This window comes from Salvelinus fontinalis, unplaced genomic scaffold, assembly GCF_029448725.1.
Source record: "Salvelinus fontinalis isolate EN_2023a unplaced genomic scaffold, ASM2944872v1 scaffold_0203, whole genome shotgun sequence".
Classification (NCBI taxonomy): domain Eukaryota; kingdom Metazoa; phylum Chordata; class Actinopteri; order Salmoniformes; family Salmonidae; genus Salvelinus; species Salvelinus fontinalis.
In genome coordinates this window covers 120,361-144,523 of record NW_026600412.1, presented here as the reverse complement: position 1 = coordinate 144,523, position 24,163 = coordinate 120,361, and the positions used below count along the sequence as shown (strand labels likewise).

Below are 24,163 nucleotides of genomic sequence, written 5' to 3'. Positions count from 1 at the left end.
TCGCTATTTGAGACTGGCTAGACATCCGGTTGGCCTTAAACAGGAAAATAATGTGCAAAAGATTATAGCAAATTCGTGAAGCATCCTTATTTTGTCCCGCCCTGTTATTTTTAGACCTAAAACTTAGTTTACTGTGGTGGAGAAAACAGGGACTTCTGTGGATGTCCGCTGCCCTGTAGTGTCATGTTGGATAAGTGCAACAGGACGGCTGAACTAAACCGAAATCAAGTCAGACACTGTGTCCCAATCGACAACGAGAACAGGCAGAATTTCAAGGCAATATGTCAGAATTGGCGTGTTTCAATCCCAATTAAACTGCTTAAGGTGTCGTTATTTTATTAATTTTGAAGGCCTCGTTGATGTCTCCTTCACCGGGGAGGCTATCCCATAACACCTTGCGACAAGTAGCGGAAATAATAAAACAAAATGTCTGAATTAATGGCGGACAAAGTCCCCGGTTGGGAGAAAATGTTCCAGAGGAATAGCGAATAACTTTGTGAAATGTATTATATATATATATATATATATATATATATATATATATATATATATACTACCTATTGTGAAGACCCAGACATTTTTTAACCCTGAATTGAGGAACTTGCTGGTCAGCTAATGACAAATGTAGCAAATCTATAAAAAATAATTCAGAGACTAAAGATGGCAACTGTTCATTTCAGTTCAGTTCACACCTCTTCATCACATGTGATTTAAAAACGTTGGAAATGCAGCTAACCAGCTGTACTCTGTTCAATCTAGGCATGTTAGCCAGCCAAGTTATTTGTACATTATTATATGATCAGTCAATACAGATGGAGATATAGTTGTTTCATCTTACCACCCAAAGGCATTGCATGCAGCCGTCTATATTCGTATTCCCCGTGGTTCATACAGAAAAACATTCTGCTGCAAGGCGTCGATTTTACAAAAACATTGCACATTAATAAAGGTAGTTGGAGGTTCTCAGCAACTTGAACCAACACTGACATTTGAGCAGTGAGGTTAATTCCCCCCCTTATGTTTCTGTTCTCCTCAGGTTGAAGCACATCCCTCCCCATCACCCAGACAGATGTAAAGAAGTTGGGAACCTCTGGTCCAACAGGAACATCACCCTCTCCCAGGAGGTTAGTCGGGAGTTTAATCAGCAGCATCACTGTGGTTAGATGGAAGTAGATCCACACATTGTTCTCTATCATGCAGAATTGTCATCTCATTATAACTCATAAAGCTCATTGTAAAATACAGATGTGGGTGATTTCTGTCCCAGGGTACTGCACTGTGTACACGTTTTCTTTCCTGCCAGCCCAGCACAAACACCTTGTTCAACTATTCATGGTCCTCAATGTAGATCACAATTAGTTGAATGAGGTCAGAAAGGGTCTGGAACAAAGAATACGTAACTGTCATGAGCCTTCATGTACCCAACAAGCTTCCGAGTGTTGGAGGTTCATCTCCTTGATGTCCCTCACTTGGGGATGACTTATTTTGTTCAATGGACTGTGTTCCAAGGGTTCATGCACAGATACAGGAAACCAATAAGAGTTTATATTATTAAAAAGGACCAGTGCTGATGTCTCCCCACGGTTCTGGTTTGGAGGCTTGGACAGGATGCAGTTCATCTGTCTAATTCCCTGCAAGGAGAAACACAATCATGGTGGTATCCTGGGAGGTCTACCCCGGGGGTTGGTGGTGGAGGGGAGGTACGTGCCGTGACGTTGGCTCCCTCTGCTGGGAGAACCCGGAATGGAGACGCTGATGGCAGCAATTAGGGGAGAGTACCAACCAGCCGTGCAGGCAGCCTAAATTGACCGCTGCTGGGGAGGAAAAGAGAGGAGGGCGAGAAGTGGACAGCCTGAATAACATGCTGTGGACAGCCTGAATAACATGCTGAACCATCATTATGGTGGGGGTGTCCAGTCCACCCCTAACTCTACCACTACCCCCTAACCCTACCACTAACCCCTAACCCTACCACTAACCCCTAACCCTACCACTAACCCCTACTCCCTACCACTAACCCCTAACCCTACCACTAACCCCTAACCCTACCACTAACCCCTAACCCCCCAGATCAGTGTCCAAAAGGTGATACTCCGAGAGCGCTTCTCCTCAAGGATCGGGATGTACGTGATCATTGTGTCTATGATGATGACTGTGTCTCTGTTGGGGTCAAAGGTTATTACCTACCTGTTGTATTTATTTCTGTGCTGGTGATGATGATGTAGTGACATAACCACAAGGAACCTGTGACATCATCAGGTCAAGCAGGTAATAATGGACCTGGTTTAGTCTGACCTGAGTTTCACGCTGTGATCAACATTCACTATTAATGACAATACTTTCTGAACTATTAGCACAGTAGACTACTGACCTGACCTGCTTTAGTAGACTACTGACCTGACCTGCTTTAGTAGACTACTGACCTGACCTGCTGTAGTAGACTACTGACCTGACCTGCTTTAGTAGACTACTGACCTGACCTGCTTTAGTAGACTACTGACCTGCTGTAGTAGACTACTGACCTGACCTGCTTTAGTAGACTACTGTACTGACCTGACCTGCTTTAGTAGACTACTGACCTGACCTGCTTTAGTAGACTACTGACCTGACCTGCTTTAGTAGACTACCGACCTGACCTGCTTTAGTAGACTACTGACCTGACCTGCTTTAGTAGACTACTGACCTGCTTTAGTAGACTACTGACCTGACCTGCTTTAGTAGACTACTGACCTGCTTTAGTAGACTACTGACCTGCTTTAGTAGACTACTGACCTGCTTTAGTAGACTACTGACCTGCTTTAGTAGACTACTGACCTGACCTGCTTTAGTAGACTACTGACCTGACCTGCTTTAGTAGACTACTGACCTGCTTTAGTAGACTACTGACCTGACCTGCTTTAGTAGACTACTGACCTTCTTTAGTAGACTACTGACCTGCTGTAGTAGACTACTGACCTGCTTTAGTAGACTACTGACCTGACCTGCTTTAGTAGACTACTGACCTGACCTGCTTTAGTAGACTACTGACCTGACCTGCTTTAGTAGACTACTGACCTGCTTTAGTAGACTACTGACCTGACCTGCTGTAGTAGACTACTGACCTGACCTGCTTTAGTAAACTACTGACCTGACCTGCTTTAATAGACTACTGACCTGACCTGCTGTAGTAGACAGCTGTATTAGTTGTAAACAAACATTGTATACCCTCAAAACATGGTTAAAACTATAATTTTGATATCATGGATTGTCAGTCATTGCATCAGAAGCTCTGTCTATGAATATGAGAGTGTTCACATTTCTCCAGCCCTTTTCCCTCAGCTGTTAACCCAAACAGTGACGGGGTGAGACAATGTGTTATTGTTTGAGCTGCATATTGCCCCTGTATACTGTAGGTAGTCTAGAGGTTAGAACGTTGTGACAGTAACTGATAGGTTGCTTGTTCTAGTCCCTGAGAAGGCAAGGTGGAAACATCTGCCGTTCTGCCCTTGAGCAAGGCATTTAACCCCCAACAACAGTGACTGTTCCCTGGGTGCCGTGGATGTTGATTAAGGCCGTCCCCCCCACCTCTCTGATTCAGAGGGCTTGGGTTTGATGTGAAAGACACATTTGGGATGGATTCCTTCAACTGACCAGCTTTCCCTTATTCCCCTTATCGGTATGTCAGGTTCTGTTTGTTTTATCACTGTAACCATAGAGATCCTACTTTATTTTCTAAATGTGATCAATCTTCTTCCCAATGGATGGAATAAAATATCTGTAATGAAGCATTTGAAAGTCTGTTTTTTTGTAGGTATGGCTTGTAAATGTAGCCAAGTGATTCCCATATGAGACAATTCAACATTGGTGCAAATTATTTGAGCTAAAAATTGTGATTATTGAAAGCCCTCTTTTAGTTGTCAGTTATTCCAAAGATGGTTTAGTAGTGTTTTGTACGGTGTTTATTCTATACAAGAGCAAGGTAATGTTGATTAGTTAGTCTTTACTTCAGCATAACTCTGTAGTACGCATACAGCTCCATTCAGCGCATAGTAAGTCATGCCTAACTTGGCTCACTAGTACTATATAGTATCACACTCAGATACACAGAACAGCAGCGCCATCTAGTGGCGACATCTCGCAACCAGTATAAAGATGTATAGAAACTGTCCAATAGAAATCCCCGATCACACTTCTAGGCGATGTCATGGCAACGTTGGCTAGCTAAGTTAATGCGCAGAAAACAACATTGATTCAAACAGTTTGAGCCCTGTGGGGCATGTGAAGGCTTTCAAATCAAAGGCACAAATTAAATGTATTTACCTTTATTTAATTAAAATAATTAAAGAGCAGCAGTAAATAACAAGAGCAGCATAGAAGGGGGACAATGCAAATAGTCTGGGTAGCTATTTGATTAGATGTTCAGGAGTCTTATGGCTTGGGGGTAGAAGCTGTTTAGAAGCCTCTTGGACCTAAACTTGGTGCTCCGGTACCGCTTGCCATGTGGTAGCAGAACGAACAGTCTATGACTGGGGTGGCTGGAGTCTTTGACAATTTGTAGGGCCTTCCTCTGACACTGTCTGGCATAGAGGTCCTGGATGGCAGGAAACCTGGACCGTACACACATCCCTCTGTTGTGCCTTGAGGTCGGAGGCCAAGCAGTTGTCATACCAGGCAGTGATGCAACCCGTCAGGATGCTCTCGATGGTGCAGCTGTAGAACATTTTGAGGACCTGGGGACCCACGCCAAATATGTTCAGTCTCCTGAGGGGAATAGGCTTTGTCTTGCCCTCTTCACGACTGTCTTGGTGTGTTTGGACCATGATAGTTTGTTGGTGATGTGAACATCAAGGAACTTGAAGCTCTCAACCTGCTCCACTACAGCCCTGTCGATGAGAATGGGGGCGTGCTCGGTCCTCCTTTTCCTATAGTCCACAATCATCTCCTTTGTCTTGATCATGTTGGGGGAGAGGTTGTTATCCTGGCACCACACGGTCAGGTCTCTGACCTCCTCCCTATAGGCTGTCTCATCGTTGTCGGTGATCAGGCCTACCACTGTTGTGTCATCAGCAAACGTAATGATGGGCTGGCTGGCCGTGCAGTCATGAGTGAACAGGAGGTGACTGAGCACACACCCCTGAGGCGCCCCGTGTTGAGGATCAGCGTGGCGGATGTGTTGTTACCTACCCTTACCACCTGGGGGCAGCCCGTCAGGAAGTCCAGGATCCAGTTGCGGTGGGAGGTGTTTAGTCCCAGGGTCCTAAGCTTATTGATGATCTTTGAGGGCCCTATGGAGTTGAACGCCGAGCTGTAGTCAACAAACAGCATTATCACACAGGTGTTCATTTTGTCCAGGTGGGAAATGGCATAAATAATACAATGGTCATAAACTGTACAACACAAGCAGAGAAGAAGTCTGAGAACATTGGAATCATTGTGAATGCAGCTGAACGTTTTTGGGGGTCTTCCTGATTTCCTCGGTGCAAGAAATCCTGTCGGTGAATGTAGCCCCATCACAGGCCCCTGAGCCGGTGTAGGGATGTATTTTGGACTGGACTGGGATTGAAGACGTATGATGTTTTTTTTAGTTGACGTGTTTTATTTTGTATGATATCGTTTTACCTCTTATCCGGAATATTTTGTTTACGTTTCTTATTTAATACCTCGTCCAGCTGGTGGCGGTAATGCACCTTAACATTGGATGTCAACCGCCGTTAAACTCCATCGAAGAAGAAGACACTTTCCCTTCATCGGATCATTGTTTAAATCACAAGGAGAGTTACAGAGGAGGTATCTTTAATAAGGTTGGATGAAATTGATTGTAATCTTATTGCTACATCTGTGAAGTTGTAAGACGAACGGAAAAGTGAATTGAAAACATTATACAGTTCTATCTCTGCAGTCATCTACCTCTGATACCCGTAGCATTGGTTTGGTATCGGTAACTACCGTTACAATCAGCGGCCACTTGTCTGCATTTTCAATACTATTTTTACAATCGTAGCTATTTTAATGCATACTATCGCTTATTTTCGTGCTTTGTTGTATGGTGTAAGAAGTCTGTGAAGTTGTGAAATAGTGTTTACGTGATGCAGGCTACAGTTCAGTAACTTTAGCATGCTACTGTACAGTAGTTTATTTTCGGTTCCAGTGTATAACAGTTTTATTCAACATGTATCAGTCATGGATTAGCTTATACATGTATTATGTTATCTAGTTTAATGGTGTGATAATCGGGATATTTGCCTTGCATTTCAATCTACACATGAATATGGTTCTGCAATGTATTGCAATGTTAGGTAGGCTATTCAATTCCCTTGGCATTCTGCAAGCATGAATACTTTACAATAATGGAAGATATGCATTGTGTTAATCTTACTATTTGTCCATGTATTGAATGATACACAGCTTTCCATAAATGCAGTGTGGACTTTTTACAGATGAAACCCCTTCCATTATGACACTCCCTTCCTGTATCTGTCATAAAGGCCTATGCATTCTTTGTCCTTTAGTTACACAACTAAATCTAGTATCTGTCACTTACCTTTCATGCTGTAGATCTGCTCTCATGGTGCTGAGAATGCTTAGTACTGTATCTGTCACTTATGTATTCTCTGTATGTATTAGGTATGAACCCTTGGACATACAGGTACCTCCAGCGCTCCCTCCTGCCTCACATTTGGCCCCTGTCCCTGGTGATCTACTCCAGACCCACTTGTATCCACCCCAGGCTTCTGAACTTGCCCCAGTGGGGTGAAGACCAGAAGAGGGTGATGTCCTTCCTGCCTCTCTCTCTCTCTCCCTTAAATGCAGCTGGTGATTCCAGAGAGCCGGCGGGCATCTCTCAACAAGAAGCAGCAGTGGATTGACCGGATGCTGTTTACCAGGAGCCTCCTACAGAGCTCACAGTTCATCACTGTCCTTTCCCTGGTAGGGAGAAGACCAGAAGAGGGTGATATCCTTCCTGTCTCCAAGTTCTGCCTCAGAAAGTGCTGGGGTGAGTTTTTCCATAATAAATGAGCAGCTTAGAAATGGTCATTTAATATTTTCTTCTCTCATGATCTATCAATGCCTCAGGATGCCACTGGGTAAACATTATCTAACTGATTAACTTTTCTGTGATGATATGTGGAATAAGATATGTCTGAAGTAAACAGAGGAACTGGCCTAGAGTTAGTCCTGTCTGGTATAATTAGTGGTCAAGACTGGACAAGGAGGGTTGGATAAACTCCTCTGTATGAAGATGAGTCCTGTCTGGTATAATTAGTGGTCAAGACTGGACAAGGAGGTTTGGATAAACTCCTCTGTATGAAGATGAGTCCTGTCTGGTATAATTAGTGGTCAAGACTGGACAAGGAGGGTTGGATAAACTCCTCTGTATGAAGATGAGTCCTGTCTGGTATAATTAGTGGTCAAGACTGGACAAGGAGGGTTCGATAAACTCCTCTCTGTATGTAGATGAGTCCTGTCTGGTATAATTAGTGGTCAAGACTGGACAAGGAGGGTTGGATAAACTCCTCTCTATGTGGAACAGGTGTGACTATTTATCATGTGTAACAATCAAACCTCCCTATTGGCTGTGTGTTCCACATTCTAAAGTAGAACCATCATTTTACTGGCTGAAATATTGTCCAGAAATGACCTCATTGGACAGAAAGGGGAACTCCTCCCCACACGCATGTTGAACAAATATAATGTTTCCCTGAAACAAAGGATTCCTGTAGTTTCATGAAATAAGAAATTGATTCATAGTGTCCTTTGTCTGGGGTGATGTGAGTTTCCTTCAACAATCAGTCTTCCAGATAGATGACACAGGAACCTTGGTATAAAACTCTTTAGTAATAAAATGTCATTGCAGACAGAGACTCACATCCAGAATACCTCAGTAGTCTATAGTAAAGATCTGTGTGGTAAAACAGGAGACAACACTCTTTATACCAGGTGGTGTGGACAACAACTTTATACCAGGTGGTGTGGACAACAACTTTATACCAGGTGGTGTGGACAACAACTTTATACCAGGTGGTGTGGACAACAACTTTATACCAGGTGGTGTGGACAACACTCTTTATACCAGGTGGTGTGGACAACAACTTTATACCAGGTGGTGTGGACAACACTCTTTATACCAGGTGGTGTGGACAACAACTTTATACCAGGTGGTGTGGACAACAACTTTATACCAGGTGGTGTGGACAACAACTTTATACCAGGTGGTGTGGACAACAACTTTATACCAGGTGGTGTGGACAACACTCTTTATACCAGGTGGTGTGGACAACAACTTTATACCAGGTGGTGTGGACAACACTCTTTATACCAGGTGGTGTGGACAACAACTTTATACCAGGTGGTGTGGACAACAACTTTATACCAGGTGGTGTGGACAACACTCTTTATACCAGGTGGTGTGGACAACAACTTTATACCAGGTGGTGTGGACAACCTATGTCAAATGCATACGTCAATCATACCTTAACATTGTGGCATTGGATTAGATACAAGGTATCTAAGATTAGAAAAGCATGTCAAGACTGTGGTTTGTCACTCTGCTATGAGCCATCAACCACACCTGTGTGGTCTCAGGCTCTTTGCTACTTTCAGAACATCTTGGCCTTGCGGCTGAGTGACTATCAGCAGGAGCAGACAGTTCTCAGCCTGAGAACTAAAGCAGTACATCTCCATCACCCAGTACTTTTACATCGTTGCACATTGCAAGCACACAAAGGTTATCACATACAGTGGGGAGAACAAGTATTTGATACACTGCCGATTTTGCAGGTTTTCCTACTTACAAAGCATGTAGAGGTCTGTAATTTTTTATCATAGGTACACTTCAACTGTGAGAGTTGAATCTAAAACAAAAATCCAGAAAATCACATTGTATGATTTTTAAGTAATTAATGATCATTTTATTAATCATGGCATTGGTGTAGCCCCACCTCCGACCCCCAGGGTAACCCCCAACAATAGTATTTCATACAAGACCAACATTTAAGGCAACATTTGATGTGAACACTTAGCAAATAAACGTCCACACCTTTACAGGAAGTAAAACTGTGTGACCTGCTTCAGCTGTTTAACATTTGTATGTAGGTGAAGAAGTTAAACATGTTTTACTTAAGTGAAGCAGTCACTTTAAATATTATACATGAAGGTAGGGTAGACTGGGGAACAAAGTAACACAGGGTCAGTTGTAACAGATAAATAAGTCCAATTAGAAACCAGGTAGAAAGCTCTTATTCAATGTGATAATGGTTGGTTAGTGTCTCTACTAGGGCTGGGCGGTATACTGTATTTTACTATATACCAGTGTTGATACAAGGACCGGTTTGAGTTTTTACTTTACTTTCTAGAACGGTATTTGAATGTTTGGTTTGTTAAATGTGATACGCTGTGTGTAACGTCCATTTTTATAGTTTACTCTGCTACTTGAGCCATCCCTCTCCGCTCTCTTGGACAACTTTTATTAATCAAAAACATTAAATACCGTCAAAAATGTGAAAAATATAATATGATCTTTTGGCCATATCGCCCAGCTCTAGTCGCTACATGACCAAGAGGTTTTGTTTAAATCCATTGATTACTTTTAGTTTTATTGAAGTTTTTTCTTCAATAAAAAAAGGTTTTTGAGACACTTGAGTAAATATACTTGCCTCCTCTCTTTTTGTTAAATTATTGACCTGTGGAACATTCACCTACTGGGTCAATTGTAACATTTAATTCCCACCACTTGGTTGAATTGTAAATGACTGGTATGTCCTAGGAACATACTTAGTGTGTAATGGTAGCTGAGATATGTTGTTTGTATAAAAGTATGATAAATCTAACTTAAATAATATTTTCCTAATAAACTAAAGCCTAAAAGTGTTAGTCTGTTCCCCAGTCTCCTCTACTCTTACTGAGAAAAGGCCTCAACTGAAGAATCTACAGCTGCTGAGTCTGAGGTGTTAACCAGTCCAGTGCTGCTCTGACCACAGTGTTGTTAGGAACCACATTTTCTAACTCTACATACACAGCCTTGTGTCAACTCTTACTGTGACCTACTTTAGTTACTGGAAATAAACTCAGTGTTCAGACCACAGAATACACCAAGTTGTACACAAGGTCCTCCAACAACACCAGTAAATGAAACATCCATTACTTTATTAATTAATTAATGAAACATCCTCCGTTTCATTCAGTTGGACACATCTTCCTCCGTTTCATTCAGTTGTAATCATATCTGTAATGTATGTGAGGCCTTTGAGACATCATACTAAATATATTGATTTGCTGGTCAAGGGAAATGCAAGTTTACTTCTTTGAGTTTTTGAGTTGCTGAGTCGCTAAGCCTTGTGGGATATTAATGAATGTGAACTCAGCAACCGTAATTCCAGAACAGTCCCACTGTTGTAATAGTGTGATGTGTATCTTCTGACAGACTCTATGCTGAGTAAAGTCATGTTTTTATCCTAAAACGTTGTTCTACCAGAACCAAAGTGTGGATTCAGTCACTATTTGAGCAGTCTAATCTCATTCACCCAGAACTATAATCTTGTGTGATTAAGTTCTGGGTCCATACATGTTAGAAACTACAGGTGAGTCACATGTTATTTGTTACAGCAGTTTCCATGGAAACATACAGAGGAGTTTATGCAAATCAACTCTTTCTGTCTTGACACATGAAGGAGGAGTCTCTGAAAACCTATTTAAAGCAGTCTGTCCTGACTCAGATCAACAGTCTCCAGTCTACCAACTGGTCTCTGTTATAACTATTTAAATCAGTCTGTCCTGACTCAGCTCAACAGTCTCCAGTCTACCAACTGGTCTCTGAAATAACTATTTAAAGCAGTCTGTCCTGACTCAGATCAACAGTCTCCAGTCTACCAACTGGTCTCTGTAACTTCATCTTTGTCTCTGGTGTACAGTCTTCAGGTGATGATGGGGATATTGAATCATCTCTCTACTCTCCTCCTTCTCTCTCTCCTTCCTCCTGCTCTCTCTCATGTAGTGAAGAAGTTCAGTGATGTTCCACAGTGCAAGAGTTTCTTCCTGAAGGGGACAACTCCAAATCTCCCAGGTATTTTGGTTGGTGGGATATTCAAGAATGAGGACCGCTACAAGCCGATCTGCCAGAAGTACAAAAACTTCTACAGGTTTGCAACTCTCTACGACACATTCAACAGGATCCCTGTGTTCTCAGCCTACACCTTCACTGGTAATACAACGGGTCGACCAATAGATCGCTGGATGATCGAGCCTGGGGTAGGACTAATGTTTTGTCATATAACATAACATGTGTATTTGTTTACTGGTATATATCACAGACAGTTATGTTACAGAATATAGAACTACCACTATGGAGGGTATAGAGACTTGATTGTCTTGATTGTGAAACCCCCCCAAAAAAGAGAGGCTTTATTGTACAGAAAAGGGGGTTTATTGTACAGAAAACTTGTGAATGAATGATTGTTTCCTGCAGCTCGAAGGGGTAAACCGCACTGAAATGCAGATACAAGAGGGAGGCAGTTACAAACACCAGGCTGAGCAAAAGGACTATAAAAACTCAAAATATAGAGGGGTGAACAGAGGTCACCTCTTCCCAAGTTCACATGCTCATGACCTTGATACTCAGAAGTCCACCTTTACCCTGACCAACATCGTTCCCCAGGTGGTGTCCTTCAACGATGGCAGCTGGAAGACAATGGAGAGAAATGTCAGAGGAACTCTGAAGCTTAACTGTAAGGATGCTAACGACCAGATAAAAGCCTATGTGGTGACTGGAGCAGTTCCCAACAACAACAAAACCAAACTGAACAACCGAGTGAACATCCCGTATCTCATGTGGACAGCCTACTGCTGTGAAAACAAGAAGTACAAGAAGAACAAGAAGTGGATGGCCGGAGCATACTGGGGGGAGAACAAGAAGGGGACAGGGGCATTGGATCAACAAACCTTGGGAGCACTCGAAATCATGTTGAACAGATATTACAAAGGTAAAGATGGTCCTGTCAAGGTGTTCCCAGAAGATTGTCCAAGAGGTCCTAAACCTACCACTTCCTCCTAACCCAGTTGGAAGAATTCCTTCCGTAGTGAGGAATCTTTACAATTCCATGAGAAATAGTTCTGGAAGGATCTTTGGATGATCTGGGTACAGATGCTCACACCATATCAACAAACTATCATTACTGTTAGACTAATGATTATCAGGGTTATAATGGTAATGAGGGTTATAATGGTAATGAGGGTTACAATGGTAATGGGGGTTGTAATGGTAATGGGGGTTGTAATGGTAATGAGGGTTATAATGGTAATGAGGGTTATAATGGTAATGAGGGTTGTAATGGTAATGAGGGTTATAATGGTAATGAGGGTTGTAATGGTAATGAGGGTTATAATGGTAATGAGGGTTATAATGGTAATGAGGGTTATAATGGTAATGAGGGTTGTAATGGTAATGAGGGTTGTAATGGTAATGAGGGTTGTAATGGTAACGAGGGTTGTAATGGTAACGAGGGTTATAATGGTAATGAGGGTTACATGTCAACATATGTACACTTTCAATTGTAATATTTTTCTCTTCTATGTCTATATATATCTATATTCTATACTCTTCTCTCCCCTCTCTACCCATCTCTTCTATGTCTATATATATCTATAGTCTATACTCTTCTCTCCCCTCTCTACCCATCTCTTCTATGTCTATATATATCTATATTATATACTCTTCTCTCCCCTCTCTACCCATCTCTTCTATGTCTATATATATCTATAGTCTCTTCTCTTCCCTCTGTCCATCTCTTCTATGTCTATATATATCTATAGTATCTACTCTTCTCTTCCCTCTGTCCATCTCTTCTCTGTTTATATCAAATATAAAAAGTATGTAAGGGAACAGAATTCTGTTTTAATAAATAAAATACAGTTTAATTCCTTGATGATGTGCTGCCATTACTCTTGTTAATGTTAATAATTAGGCTTCCAGCAGGGTTGAGATCAATTCCATTTCAATTCCAGTCAGTTCTAGAAGTACACTGGAAATCCATTTCTCTGCAATGCTTTTCAATGAGGAACATTTGGAATTGAAATAGAATTAACCCCAACCCTGGTCTACAGTTTGTCAGGTTGTGACTTCCTTATGACTGTTACCATGGAGATACTATTATATGTTCTGAATGTCATTCTATCACTGTTACCATAGAGATACTATTATATGTTCTGAATGTAATTCTATCACTGTTACCATAGAGATACTATTATATGTTCTGAATGTAATTATATCACTGTTACCATAGAGATACTATTATATGTTCTGAATGTAATTCTATAACTGTTACCATAGAGATACTATTATATGTTCTGAATGTAATTCTATCACTGTTACCATAGAGATACTATTATATGTTCTGAATGTAATTATATCACTGTTACCATAGAGATACTATTATATGTTCTGAATGAGATACTATTACATGTTCTGAATGAGATACTATTATATGTTCTGAATGTAATTCTATAACTGTTACCATAGAGATACTATTATATGTTCTGAATGTAATTATATCACTGTATGTATCCATCTTCTTCCCATTTGAAGGAATAAACATCTATAATGAATGAAGCCTGTGAGAGTCTGGTGTTTTGTTCTCATGCTGTTTAAATGTAACCAAGTGACTCCAAAATGTTCCAATTCAACATTAAACCACATTATTTGAGCTAAAAATAAAAATGATTGAAAGTACTATTTTAGTTGTCAGTTATTCATTCAAACTTTGCCTTAACTATGTGTCCAACCAGTCCAGCATACCAGCTAGCTACCATGTCTCAAAACATACCTGGAGCTGGTCAAGAAGCTACCATGTCTCTAAACATACCTGGAGCTGGTCAAGAAGCTACCATGTCTCTAAACATACCTGGAGCTGGTCAAGAAGCTACCATGTCTCAAAACATACCTGGAGCTGGTCAAGAAGCTACCATGTCTAAACATACCTGGAGCTGGTCAAGAAGCTACCATGTCTCTAAACATACCTGGAGCTGGTCAAGAAGCTACCATGTCTCTAAACATACCTGGAGCTGGTCAAGAAGCTACCATGTCTAAACATACCTGGAGCTGGTCAAGAAGCTACCATGTCTCTAAACATACCTGGAGCTGGTCAAGAAGCTACCATGTCTCTAAACATACCTGGAGCTGGTCAAGAAGCTACCATGTCTAAACATACCTGGAGCTGGTCAAGAAGCTACCATGTCTCTAAACATACCTGGAGCTGGTCAAGAAGCTACCATGTCTCAAAACATACCTGGAGCTGGTCAAGAAGCTACCATGTCTCTAAACATACCTGGAGCTGGTCAAGAAGCTACCATGTCTCTAAACATACCTGGAGCTGGTCAAGAAGCTACCATGTCTCAAAACATACCTGGAGCTGGTCAAGAAGCTACCATGTCTCTAAACATACCTGGAGCTGGTCAAGAAGCTACCATGTCTCTAAACATACCTGGAGCTGGTCAAGAAGCTACCATGTCTCAAAACATACCTGGAGCTGGTCAAGAAGCTACCATGTCTCAAAACATACCTGGAGCTGGTCAAGAAGCTACCATGTCTCAATACACACCTGGAGCTGGTCAAGAAGCTACCATGTCTCAAAACATACCTGGAGCTGGTCAAGAAGCTACCATGTCTCTAAACATACCTGGAGCTGGTCAAGAAGCTACCATGTCTCTAAACATACCTGGAGCTGGTCAAGAAGCTACCATGTCTCAAAACATACCTGGAGCTGGTCAGGAAGATACCATGCCTCAAAACATACCTGGAGCTGGTCAAGAAGCTACCATGTCTCTAAACATACCTGGAGCTGGTCAAGAAGCTACCATGTCTCTAAACATACCTGGAGCTGGTCAAGAAGCTACCATGTCTCAAAACATACCTGGAGCTGGTCAAGAAGCTACCATGTCTCAAAACATACCTGGAGCTGGTCAAGAAGCTACCATGTCTCTAAACATACCTGGAGCTGGTCAAGAAGCTACCATGTCTCTAAACATACCTGGAGCTGGTCAAGAAGCTACCATGTCTCAAAACATACCTGGAACTGGTCAAGAAGCTACCATGTCTCAAAACATACCTGGAGCTGGTCAAGAAGCTACCTTGTCTCTAAACATACCTGGAGCTGGTCAAGAAGCTACCATGTCTCAAAACATACCTGGAGCTGATCAAGAAGCTACCATGTCTCTAAACATACCTGGAGCTGGTCAAGAAGCTACCATGTCTCTAAACATACCTGGAGCTGGTCAAGAAGCTACCATGTCTCTAAACATACCTGGAGCTGGTCAAGAAGCTGCCATGTCTCTAAACATACCTGGAGATGGTCAAGAAGCTACCATGTCTCTAAACATACCTGGAGCTGGTCAAGAAGCTACCATGTCTCTAAACATACCTGGAGCTGATCAAGAAGCTACCATGTCTCAAAACATACCTGGAGCTGGTCAAGAAGCTACCATGTCTCTAAACATACCTGGAGCTGGTCAAGAAGCTACCATGTCTCAAAACATACCTGGAGCTGGTCAAGAAGCTACCATGTCTCAAAACATACCTGGAGCTGGTCAAGAAGCTACCATGTCTCAAAACATACCTGGAGCTGGTCAAGAAGCTACCATGTCTCAAAACATACCTGGAGCTGGTCAAGAAGCTACCATGTCTCAAAACATACCTGGAGCTGGTCAAGAAGGATTTTCAAACAGTGTTCTAGAATCATCATGATTGATTGATGATCATGACCGTGATTGGGAGTCCCACAGGGTGGCGCACAATTGGCCCAGCATCGTCCAGGTTTGGCCGGGGTAGGCCGTCATTGTAAATAAGAATTTGTTCTTTACTGACTTGCCTAGTTAAATAAAGGTTAAATAAAAAAATGTAAAAAGGATTTTCAAGCAGTGTTGTAGAATCATCTCACCAGCAGGTGGCAGCCTTGTTCCAGTTATCAAACCTCCACTCTATGACCGCTGAGAGCAGGACAGGTTTCAATTGATTGATTGATTGATAAATATATTTCCAATTAGTCTCCATCATCTGTTTTTTAGATCTATTATCCATATCATTGATAATTAGCATATTTGCATTCAGTTATGCTAAACCAGCAGACTAAAAACAGATTGTCAGAATTTTCATCCCACTTTCAGCCACACTTGAACCAGGAAATGTTCCCCTTTTGTCCAAGTCCACAAACAATAAATACTATTATTTCTCATCAAAATGTCACTGGTTGAGCTGCTGTAAAAATAATTACCAAATGTTTCCCTGCATTCAGTGGAAGGCAACTGAAGGGGCGGCAGGTAGCCTAGTGGTTGGAGTGCTGGACTAGAAACCAAAAGGTTGCAAGATTGAATCTCTCAACTGACAGTGTAAAAATGTGTCATTCTGCTCCTGGACTAGGTGGTTAACCCACTGTTCCTAGGCCGTCATTGAAAATAAGAATTTGTTCTTAACTGACTTGCCGAGTTAAATAAAGGTTAAAATAAAAAGACACACCTGACGCTGAGGTAAGACAGACAGACTGACCTGACGCTGAGGTAAGAGAGACAGACTGACCTGACGCTGAGGCAAGAGAGACAGACTGACCTGACGCTGAGGTAAGAGAGACAGACTGACCTGACGCTGAGGTAAGAGAGACAGACTGACCTGACGCTGAGGTAAGAGAGACAGACTGACCTGACGCTGAGGCAAGAGAGACAGACTGACCTGACGCTGAGGTAAGAGAGACAGACTGACCTGACGCTGAGGTAAGAGAGACAGACTGACCTGACGCTGAGGCAAGAGAGACAGACTGACATGACGCTGAGGTAAGAGAGACAGACTGACCTGAAGCTGAGGTCAGAGAGACAGACTGACCTGACGCTGAGGCAAGAGAGACAGACTGACCTGACGCTGAGGTTAGAGAGACAGACTGACCTGACGCTGAGGTAAGAGAGACAGACTGACCTGACGCTGAGGCAAGAGAGACAGACTGACCTGACGCTGAGGTAAGAGAGACAGACTGACCTGACGCTGAGGTAAGAGAGACAGACTGACCTGACGCTGAGGTAAGAGAGACAGACTGACCTGACGCTGAGGCAAGAGAGACAGACTGACCTGACGCTGAGGTAAGAGAGACAGACTGACCTGACGCTGAGGTAAGAGAGACAGACTGACCTGACGCTGAGGCAAGAGAGACAGACTGACATGACGCTGAGGTAAGAGAGACAGACTGACCTGAAGCTGAGGTCAGAGAGACAGACTGACCTGACGCTGAGGCAAGAGAGACAGACTGACCTGACGCTGAGGTTAGAGAGACAGACTGACCTGACGCTGAGGCAAGAGAGACAGACTGACCTGACGCTGAGGTAAGACAGACAGACTGACCTGACGCTGAGGCAAGAGATACAGACTGACCTGACGCTGAGGCAAGAGAGACAGACTGACCTGACGCTGAGGTAAGAGAGACAGACTGACCTGACGCTGAGGTAAGAGAGACAGACTGACCTGACGCTGAGGTAAGAGAGACAGACTGACCTGACGCTGAGGTAAGAGAGACAGACTGACCTCACGCTGAGGTAAGAGAGACAGACTGACCTGACGCTGAGGTAAGAAAGACAGACTGACCTGACGTTGAGGTTAGAGAGACAGACTGACCTGACGCTGAGGTAAGAGAGACAGACTGACCTGACGCTGAGGTAAGAGAGACAGACTGACCTGACGCTGAGGCAAGAGAGACAGACTGACCTGACGCTGAGGTGAGAGAGACAGACTGACCTGACGCTGAGGTAAGAGAGACAGACTGACCTGACGCTGAGGTAAGAGAGACAGACTGACCTGACGCTGAGGTAAGAGAGACAGACTGACCTGACGCTGAGGTAAGAGAGACAGACTGACCTGACGCTGAGGTTAGAGAGACAGACTGACCTGACGCTGAGGCAAGAGAGACAGACTGACCATACCAACTACCACATCATTCCGTCCAGCATAACAGCTACCATGTCTAAAAATATACCTCTCACTCCATCACTCCCTCTCTCACTGCTCTCCCTCCTCTCATCTCTCTCCCTCCTCTCATCTCTCTCATCTCTCTCTCATCTCTCTCCCTCCTCTCTCATCTCTCCCTCATCTCTCCCTCCTCTCTCATCTCTCTCTCATCTCTCTCCCTCCTCTCTCATCTCTCCCTCATCTCTCCCTCATCTCTCCCTCATCTCTCCCTCCTCTCTCATCTCTCCCTCCTCTCTCATCTCTCCCTCCTCTCTCATCTCTCCCTCCTCTCTCATCTCTCCCTCCTCTCTCATCTCTCCCTGTGTTAAAGTAGTGTTCAACACTCATCTCACCAGCAGGTGGCAGCCTTGTTTCAGTTTTCAGACTTCCACTCCATGAGCTCTGTGAACAGAGGATGGGTTTCAATTGATTGATTGATATATATATATATAAATAAAATACATATTTTGTTTTTGGATTAATTTACCTCTGCCTAGATTCCTAGATTGCCTAGATTGACACCAGGCAGGATGGGGCCATGGACTCACGCCAAATCCTGACTCTGCCATCAGCATGACGCAACATGAACCAGGATTTGTCGGACCAGGCAATGTTTTTCCACTCCTCAAATGTCCAGTGTTGGTGATCGTGTCCCACTGGAGCAGCTTCTTCTTGTTTTAAGCTGATAGGAACCCGGTTTGGTCGTCTGCTACAAACCCATCTGTGATGAAGACCGACGAGTTGTGCGTTCCAAGATGTCGTTCTACACACCACTGTTGTACTGCAGGGTTATTTGCCTGTTTGTGGCACGCCTGTTAGCTTGCAGGATTCTTGGCATTCTCCTTGGACCTCTCTCATCAAGCTGTTCTCCAGCACAGGACTGCTGCTGACCTGATGATTTCTGTTTGTAGCACCGTTCTCGGTAAATTAAATTAAATTCACTATTGAATGTGACATTTGTAATAAATACCATTTAAAATAACACAAGCATATTGCTATTACGTTGTTATAACTAACTCCTTTCAATACAGGGTTTCTCACAAACTCATAAGCAGATACTGGGACCCACACACACCCAAGGACAGAGGGCTGGCACAGACCTTTCATAAACACTGATAAAGACAGGAACATCTACGCACACACAAAATCTCCTGTTTTAGCTGAACATTTCACAGAGACACACAGATATGTCAAAATAGGAACATCTACGCACACACCTAATCTCCTGTTTTAGCTGAACATTTGGTAACAAAGAACTTTTGCTGCAAGACTCAGAAGGATGACGCCCAGCTCATCAGGACCAATCTGAGAAGACAACAACCTGTCCAGAACCAACCAGAGGACCAGAACTTCCAGACTCAACCTACTTTCTGTGCTGTATAAAATGTCTATGCACTCTGTTATCTGGGCTCTGTCTGCAGGTTCCTTACGAGCTGAATGAACGAGTCCATGCACGCTTGTATCAGATATCTTTACCTCTGAATAAAACTGCTTTTTATTATACGAATATCCACCCTGTCCAGAGTCTCTACTTCGTCTCAGTTCTCCAGTAAACTTGTGACATCAACAAATTGGTAGCAGAGGATGGTTTTCTTCTCTGAATTCGGTCCATAAAAGTTGATAGAGAAAAGAGACAAGTGAGAGACGGATCAGAAAGGAAGGGTGACCTGTCCGAAGGAGCAGCCGGGAATCCAGCTCGCCTCAGGAAACTGATCTAGACGGCCGTCAAAACAAAGGTAAGCAGTACCTGTTAAATCAAAAATCTGCATATTGTATATTAGGAAAATCCAAATTAAAGATCAGAAGTACTGAGGTTGAGTATGGGTTACTGTTAAATTTATGATAAATGTCTATTGTAAATGTAAAAGTAAACATGTAAAGATATCTGAGACTCAGAGTCACATAGTCGGGTAGAAGCCGTGAGACTCAGAGTCACATAGTCGGGTAGAAGCCGTGAGACTCAGAGTCACATAGTCGGGTAGAAGCCGTGAGACTCAGAGTCACATAGTCGGGTAGAAGCCGTGAGACTCAGAGTCACATAGTCGGGTAGAAGCCGTGAGACTCAGAGTCACATAGTCGGGTAGAAGCCGTGAGACTCTAAAGTAATTAAAAAGAGATTCACATAGTCGGGTAGAAGCCGTGAGAATCCAAATAACTTATAGAGAGTCACATAGTCGGGTAGAAGCCGTGAGACTCAGATTCACATAGTCGGGTAGAAGCCGTGAGAATCTAAGTAAATGTGTGTTGTAAAAAGATTCTCATAGTCGGGTAGAAGCCGTGAGAATCCAAGAAATTGTGTTATAATTGTAACTGACTTGATAAAAAGATTCAGATAGTCGGGTTGAGTGAGAATTCCGTGAGAATCCAAGTCTAGAAAAGGTTCCCCAGACTTAACAACATTTGATTGGTTAAAACACTTGGAAGTTACCTAGGGGGAATCAACAAAATAAAAATAAAAAATACAAGTTCAGATAGCGGGCAATGGTTGACTTGGCACTTAACTAGATGCACTGTGAAGAACTTAACCTGAGATCAATGTATTAATGTTATGTAATAAAATACAAATGTGGAAATGTTAATTTGAATGTTGTGTAAGATTGGCCTTTTCACGAGACTCACTAGTTGATAACTTTTGGGAGGACAGCTGAGTCTTCTTTTGGCCCGTGGTACAGCCGCCGAGCTGAAAACTGACTTGTATTTTTCCTCTATTGTGATGTTGGTATTTCCATAATTCCTAAAATTGAATTGATAATTATTTTAGAAGCGCTTGAGTTTGTTAATATATTGTTCCGGAAGGGCGATTCTGATACCTTCTGGGAAAATATATAACAACTCGAAAAACTGAAAAACGATAATAACTATTGCAAAATAATTCTTAAAATTGAATTGATAATTATTTTAGAAGCGCTTGAGTTTGTTAATATATTGTTCCGGAAGGGCGATTCTGATACCTTCTGGGAAAATATATAACAACTCGAAAAACTGAAAAACGATAATAACTATTGCAAAATAATTCTTAAAATTGAATTGATAATTATTATAGGAGCGCTTGAATATACTAATATATTGTTCCAAAAGGATATAGCTGTAATATTGTTGGAAAACGGAAAAATAATTAATTGAATATATGGTAATATAATTCTTTGTGTGCGAGGGTGAAGTGCAAGAGATAAGTCTGCAATTCATCTCGGGTTTTATTCAGAGACGGGCTAAGTATACAAAGATAGTGGATAGATTACACACACATAGTACTTAATTTATAAGACAGAGAGGGTCTCGTGTAACACGCCAATCAAACCCTTAAGGCTAAGATAGCTAAGGTATGTGCAGGTTCGAAGTTGATATGGGTTGAAGCCCTGCCTCTGGCGTTGATGGCCATGAGAGCCTCTCCAGGGGCAGGCACCCATCTCTCTCCTCATGAGATAATGACTGGAAGAGTCATGCCTGGTCCACCAAGAGAGGGAGGTCATATGCCCGCTCTTGATGTAATTATGTGAAACAACTGACGGAACTCTCTGTAGCACTCTCTACCCAGGTTCGCAAGGTCCAAGAGGGGGAGCTGCCAGGAGGCACGCCACCACTGAATGTAAAAAGTTGGTGACTGGGTGAGGGTGAAAGTCCACAAGAGAAAGTGGCTAGAACCCAGGTGGACTGGACCGTACGAAGTGAAGGAGGTTACTTCACACTCAGTCCAGGTCAAAGGTAAATCAGGCGCACCTTGGCACCACCTCACACATTGCACTCCAGCACCAACTCCTTCCAGAATTTTGACTGAGGTCAGGGGTGACTTGTGTGCCCTAAATTCGACACCAAATTCAGATCCCTTAGTTTGTGAGAATGTGGAGGAGACTCCCAGTCACACGAACTAAGGAATCTCGCCGGGAAACGGGATATCTCCCTCCCTGGGCGAGATTAGGGATATCTGGCCCCTTATTTGTGATATTCCTTCACACACTCATAACTCTTAGAATAGTATGGGGGTGGAGAGCTGTACAGAGAATGGACAGAAGATGGCAGTATTGTAGCACTCAACGGTCTCCCAGCAAACGGGGAGCCTGTTTGAGTGCTGGTGACAGAAAAAAACTTAGAACCAATTCGGAGTAGAGAGAATACATTTAATAACTTATTTAGGTTAAATTTACAGACTAATGATATTATTGTTATGGATTGGCTGACATGCGATATAAATTTAGCGAAGTATATGGTAAGTTTACACTTTGGAATGGAGAAAGTTGAGAAGTTGATTTTACTTATACGATAGTTTTGCTGCTAAACTTAGTTGGAGTAATTAGATGTTTTGCCTAGAGGCATGAATAAGACAGTCATTTTTGGTATTATATTGGCTAGTTGCTGTGTTCTGAACACAGGTTGAGCGCTAGTAAACGCATATCTTTATTTGAACTATACTAATCTATTTGATAAAAGTACTAAACCTGTATATTTAACATTTGATAATGATTGGCAAATCCATATATTTAACCACAACTTTGAATTTAGCATTGAGTATTATAGGAGGAACGGGATACAATTTGTACTTTCCCCACCGGGTGTGGCCGTATTAAATTATGCTAGAGAAAATTGGTTGTGTAATTTAGAGGGAAAATGTGTGCATTATAGCTTTGAGTTACTTTTCAAAAGTTGCTAAAAGTGATTGGTTTTTGTTTAGGTAACACCAGAGAATTCAATCTGGCATGAGAGTTTTTAAAGGGACAGTGTACGTTTATCATAGTTGTATGGTTAGTACATGAAACATCGGGGAAATTTAAAACGAATGATTTAAGGGTATTATCATAATTATTAGGTTTTGTTTTTGTGGTAAACGTTTTGGGTTAAGGGGTTTTCCGTGTTCCGAGAGACAAGATAATATTAGGTGTTTTACTTTCTGAGTTTTATTTAGACAAGGGACTTTGTTAAGATAAAGGGTTCTTTTGGTAAGTCTAGATATGGTATGGAACACGAATGTAGGTGTAACCTTTTTGACCTCTTTTCGTTGCATTTTCCTGTGACTTGATCAATCACGGGGGGATGTAGTGAGAATAATGAAATTGTGGTCATTTGGGAATACTAGCTTTGAGGTAAATTGATATAATAGAGTTTATAACTTGACCATAATTGTAGTTTTAACCACAGAGGAGTCAGGATTCTGTTTTTAAACATTGGCTATGACGGTTTTGAATGGGCTGTTATTGAATTGGTTTGAACAGGAGATATTTTAAGCCTATAGGGCATGGAAATAAAAGTGATAGAGAGCTTATTAGTAAAGAAAGGAATTTATATGGTTAGCATTTGTTTTGGCCATAAGAAGATAGAGATAGGTTTATTAAGGTTATGTAAGGACTTTAGAGATTGATACTATAAGACATGTTGTTATTTTTAAATCCATGATTTCAGATAAAGTCAAAACAGTGAGACACTTAGTTAATATTGCAAAGGAACACATAGTTGTTATTGACTATTATTAGAAAAAGGAAGACAGATGGGTCTACCCCGCGCTATTGAGACCTTGAATGTTTGAGAGTAGAGTGGGGAGGGTGGACCAGGAAATGAGCAAGGTAGGCTGTGAAATAAGATAGGAGAGAAAGGGTTTAACATATATAAGCAGCACAGATACATTTTAAAGTAGATAAGTCACTTGACAGAGAATTGGAAAAGAATAGATATGAATGTACGCCCAAGGGAGAATTGGATATGCGGCGAATGAAAGGGACGTTCCTATATTATAATGTACTAAGTCATTATTTAGAGTAGGTAAGGTTGATACCTGGCCAGAGCCAGGTATCAAACGGGGGAGGGGTACATTGTGGTCTAGGATAGGATGGGGCCTATTGGATAATAAACTAATTTAAAATTAAAAATTTCTAGCTAAAAATAGGCATAGAAGTTAAATATATAATCAGATAGAACAAATGAGAAACTGCTTGTTAACCAAGCCTGTATGTCCAAGATTTTATGCATTGCAGGTGAATTAAAGGAGAAGGTGATTCATCCGACCTGGGGGCATATCGCACTTGGAGGGTGAGACACACTGACACTGCCGAATGATCACAGAGTTAAGGAGAAGAACCGTTACTAATAGAGTTCGGGGATCAACTCCTTAATGAAGAATTCCCTGCCCCCGACCTTTCCTCACTGTGTACGTTCATAGAAGTGAAAGTGTTGCTTGATCTCTGGCTGATGATGTGTTCTCTGGGAGAGGGTGGGGCTTTACAGGACTGC

At 42.2% G+C, this 24,163-nt stretch overlaps 1 protein-coding gene across 4 annotated transcripts in view; it reads left to right on the top strand.

Moving 5' to 3' along the window:
* Positions 1-13,579, top strand: part of LOC129844684 (endonuclease domain-containing 1 protein-like) — a 113,557-nt gene extending 99,978 nt beyond the window's left edge. For 2 of the 4 annotated variants that reach the window (XM_055912726.1, XM_055912725.1), the window contains exons 4-6: positions 6,911-6,973; positions 10,970-11,223; positions 11,441-13,579. In XM_055912726.1, the coding sequence (XP_055768701.1) occupies positions 6,911-6,973; positions 10,970-11,223; positions 11,441-12,025 (902 nt within the window). In that variant the 3' untranslated portion in view covers positions 12,026-13,579. Of the gene's footprint in view, positions 1-5,675; positions 6,974-10,969; positions 11,224-11,440 lie in introns of those variants that run through there. The other 2 variants (XM_055912724.1, XM_055912727.1) reach the window with 2 other exon arrangements.
* The last annotated feature ends 10,584 nt before the right edge of the window (positions 13,580-24,163 follow it).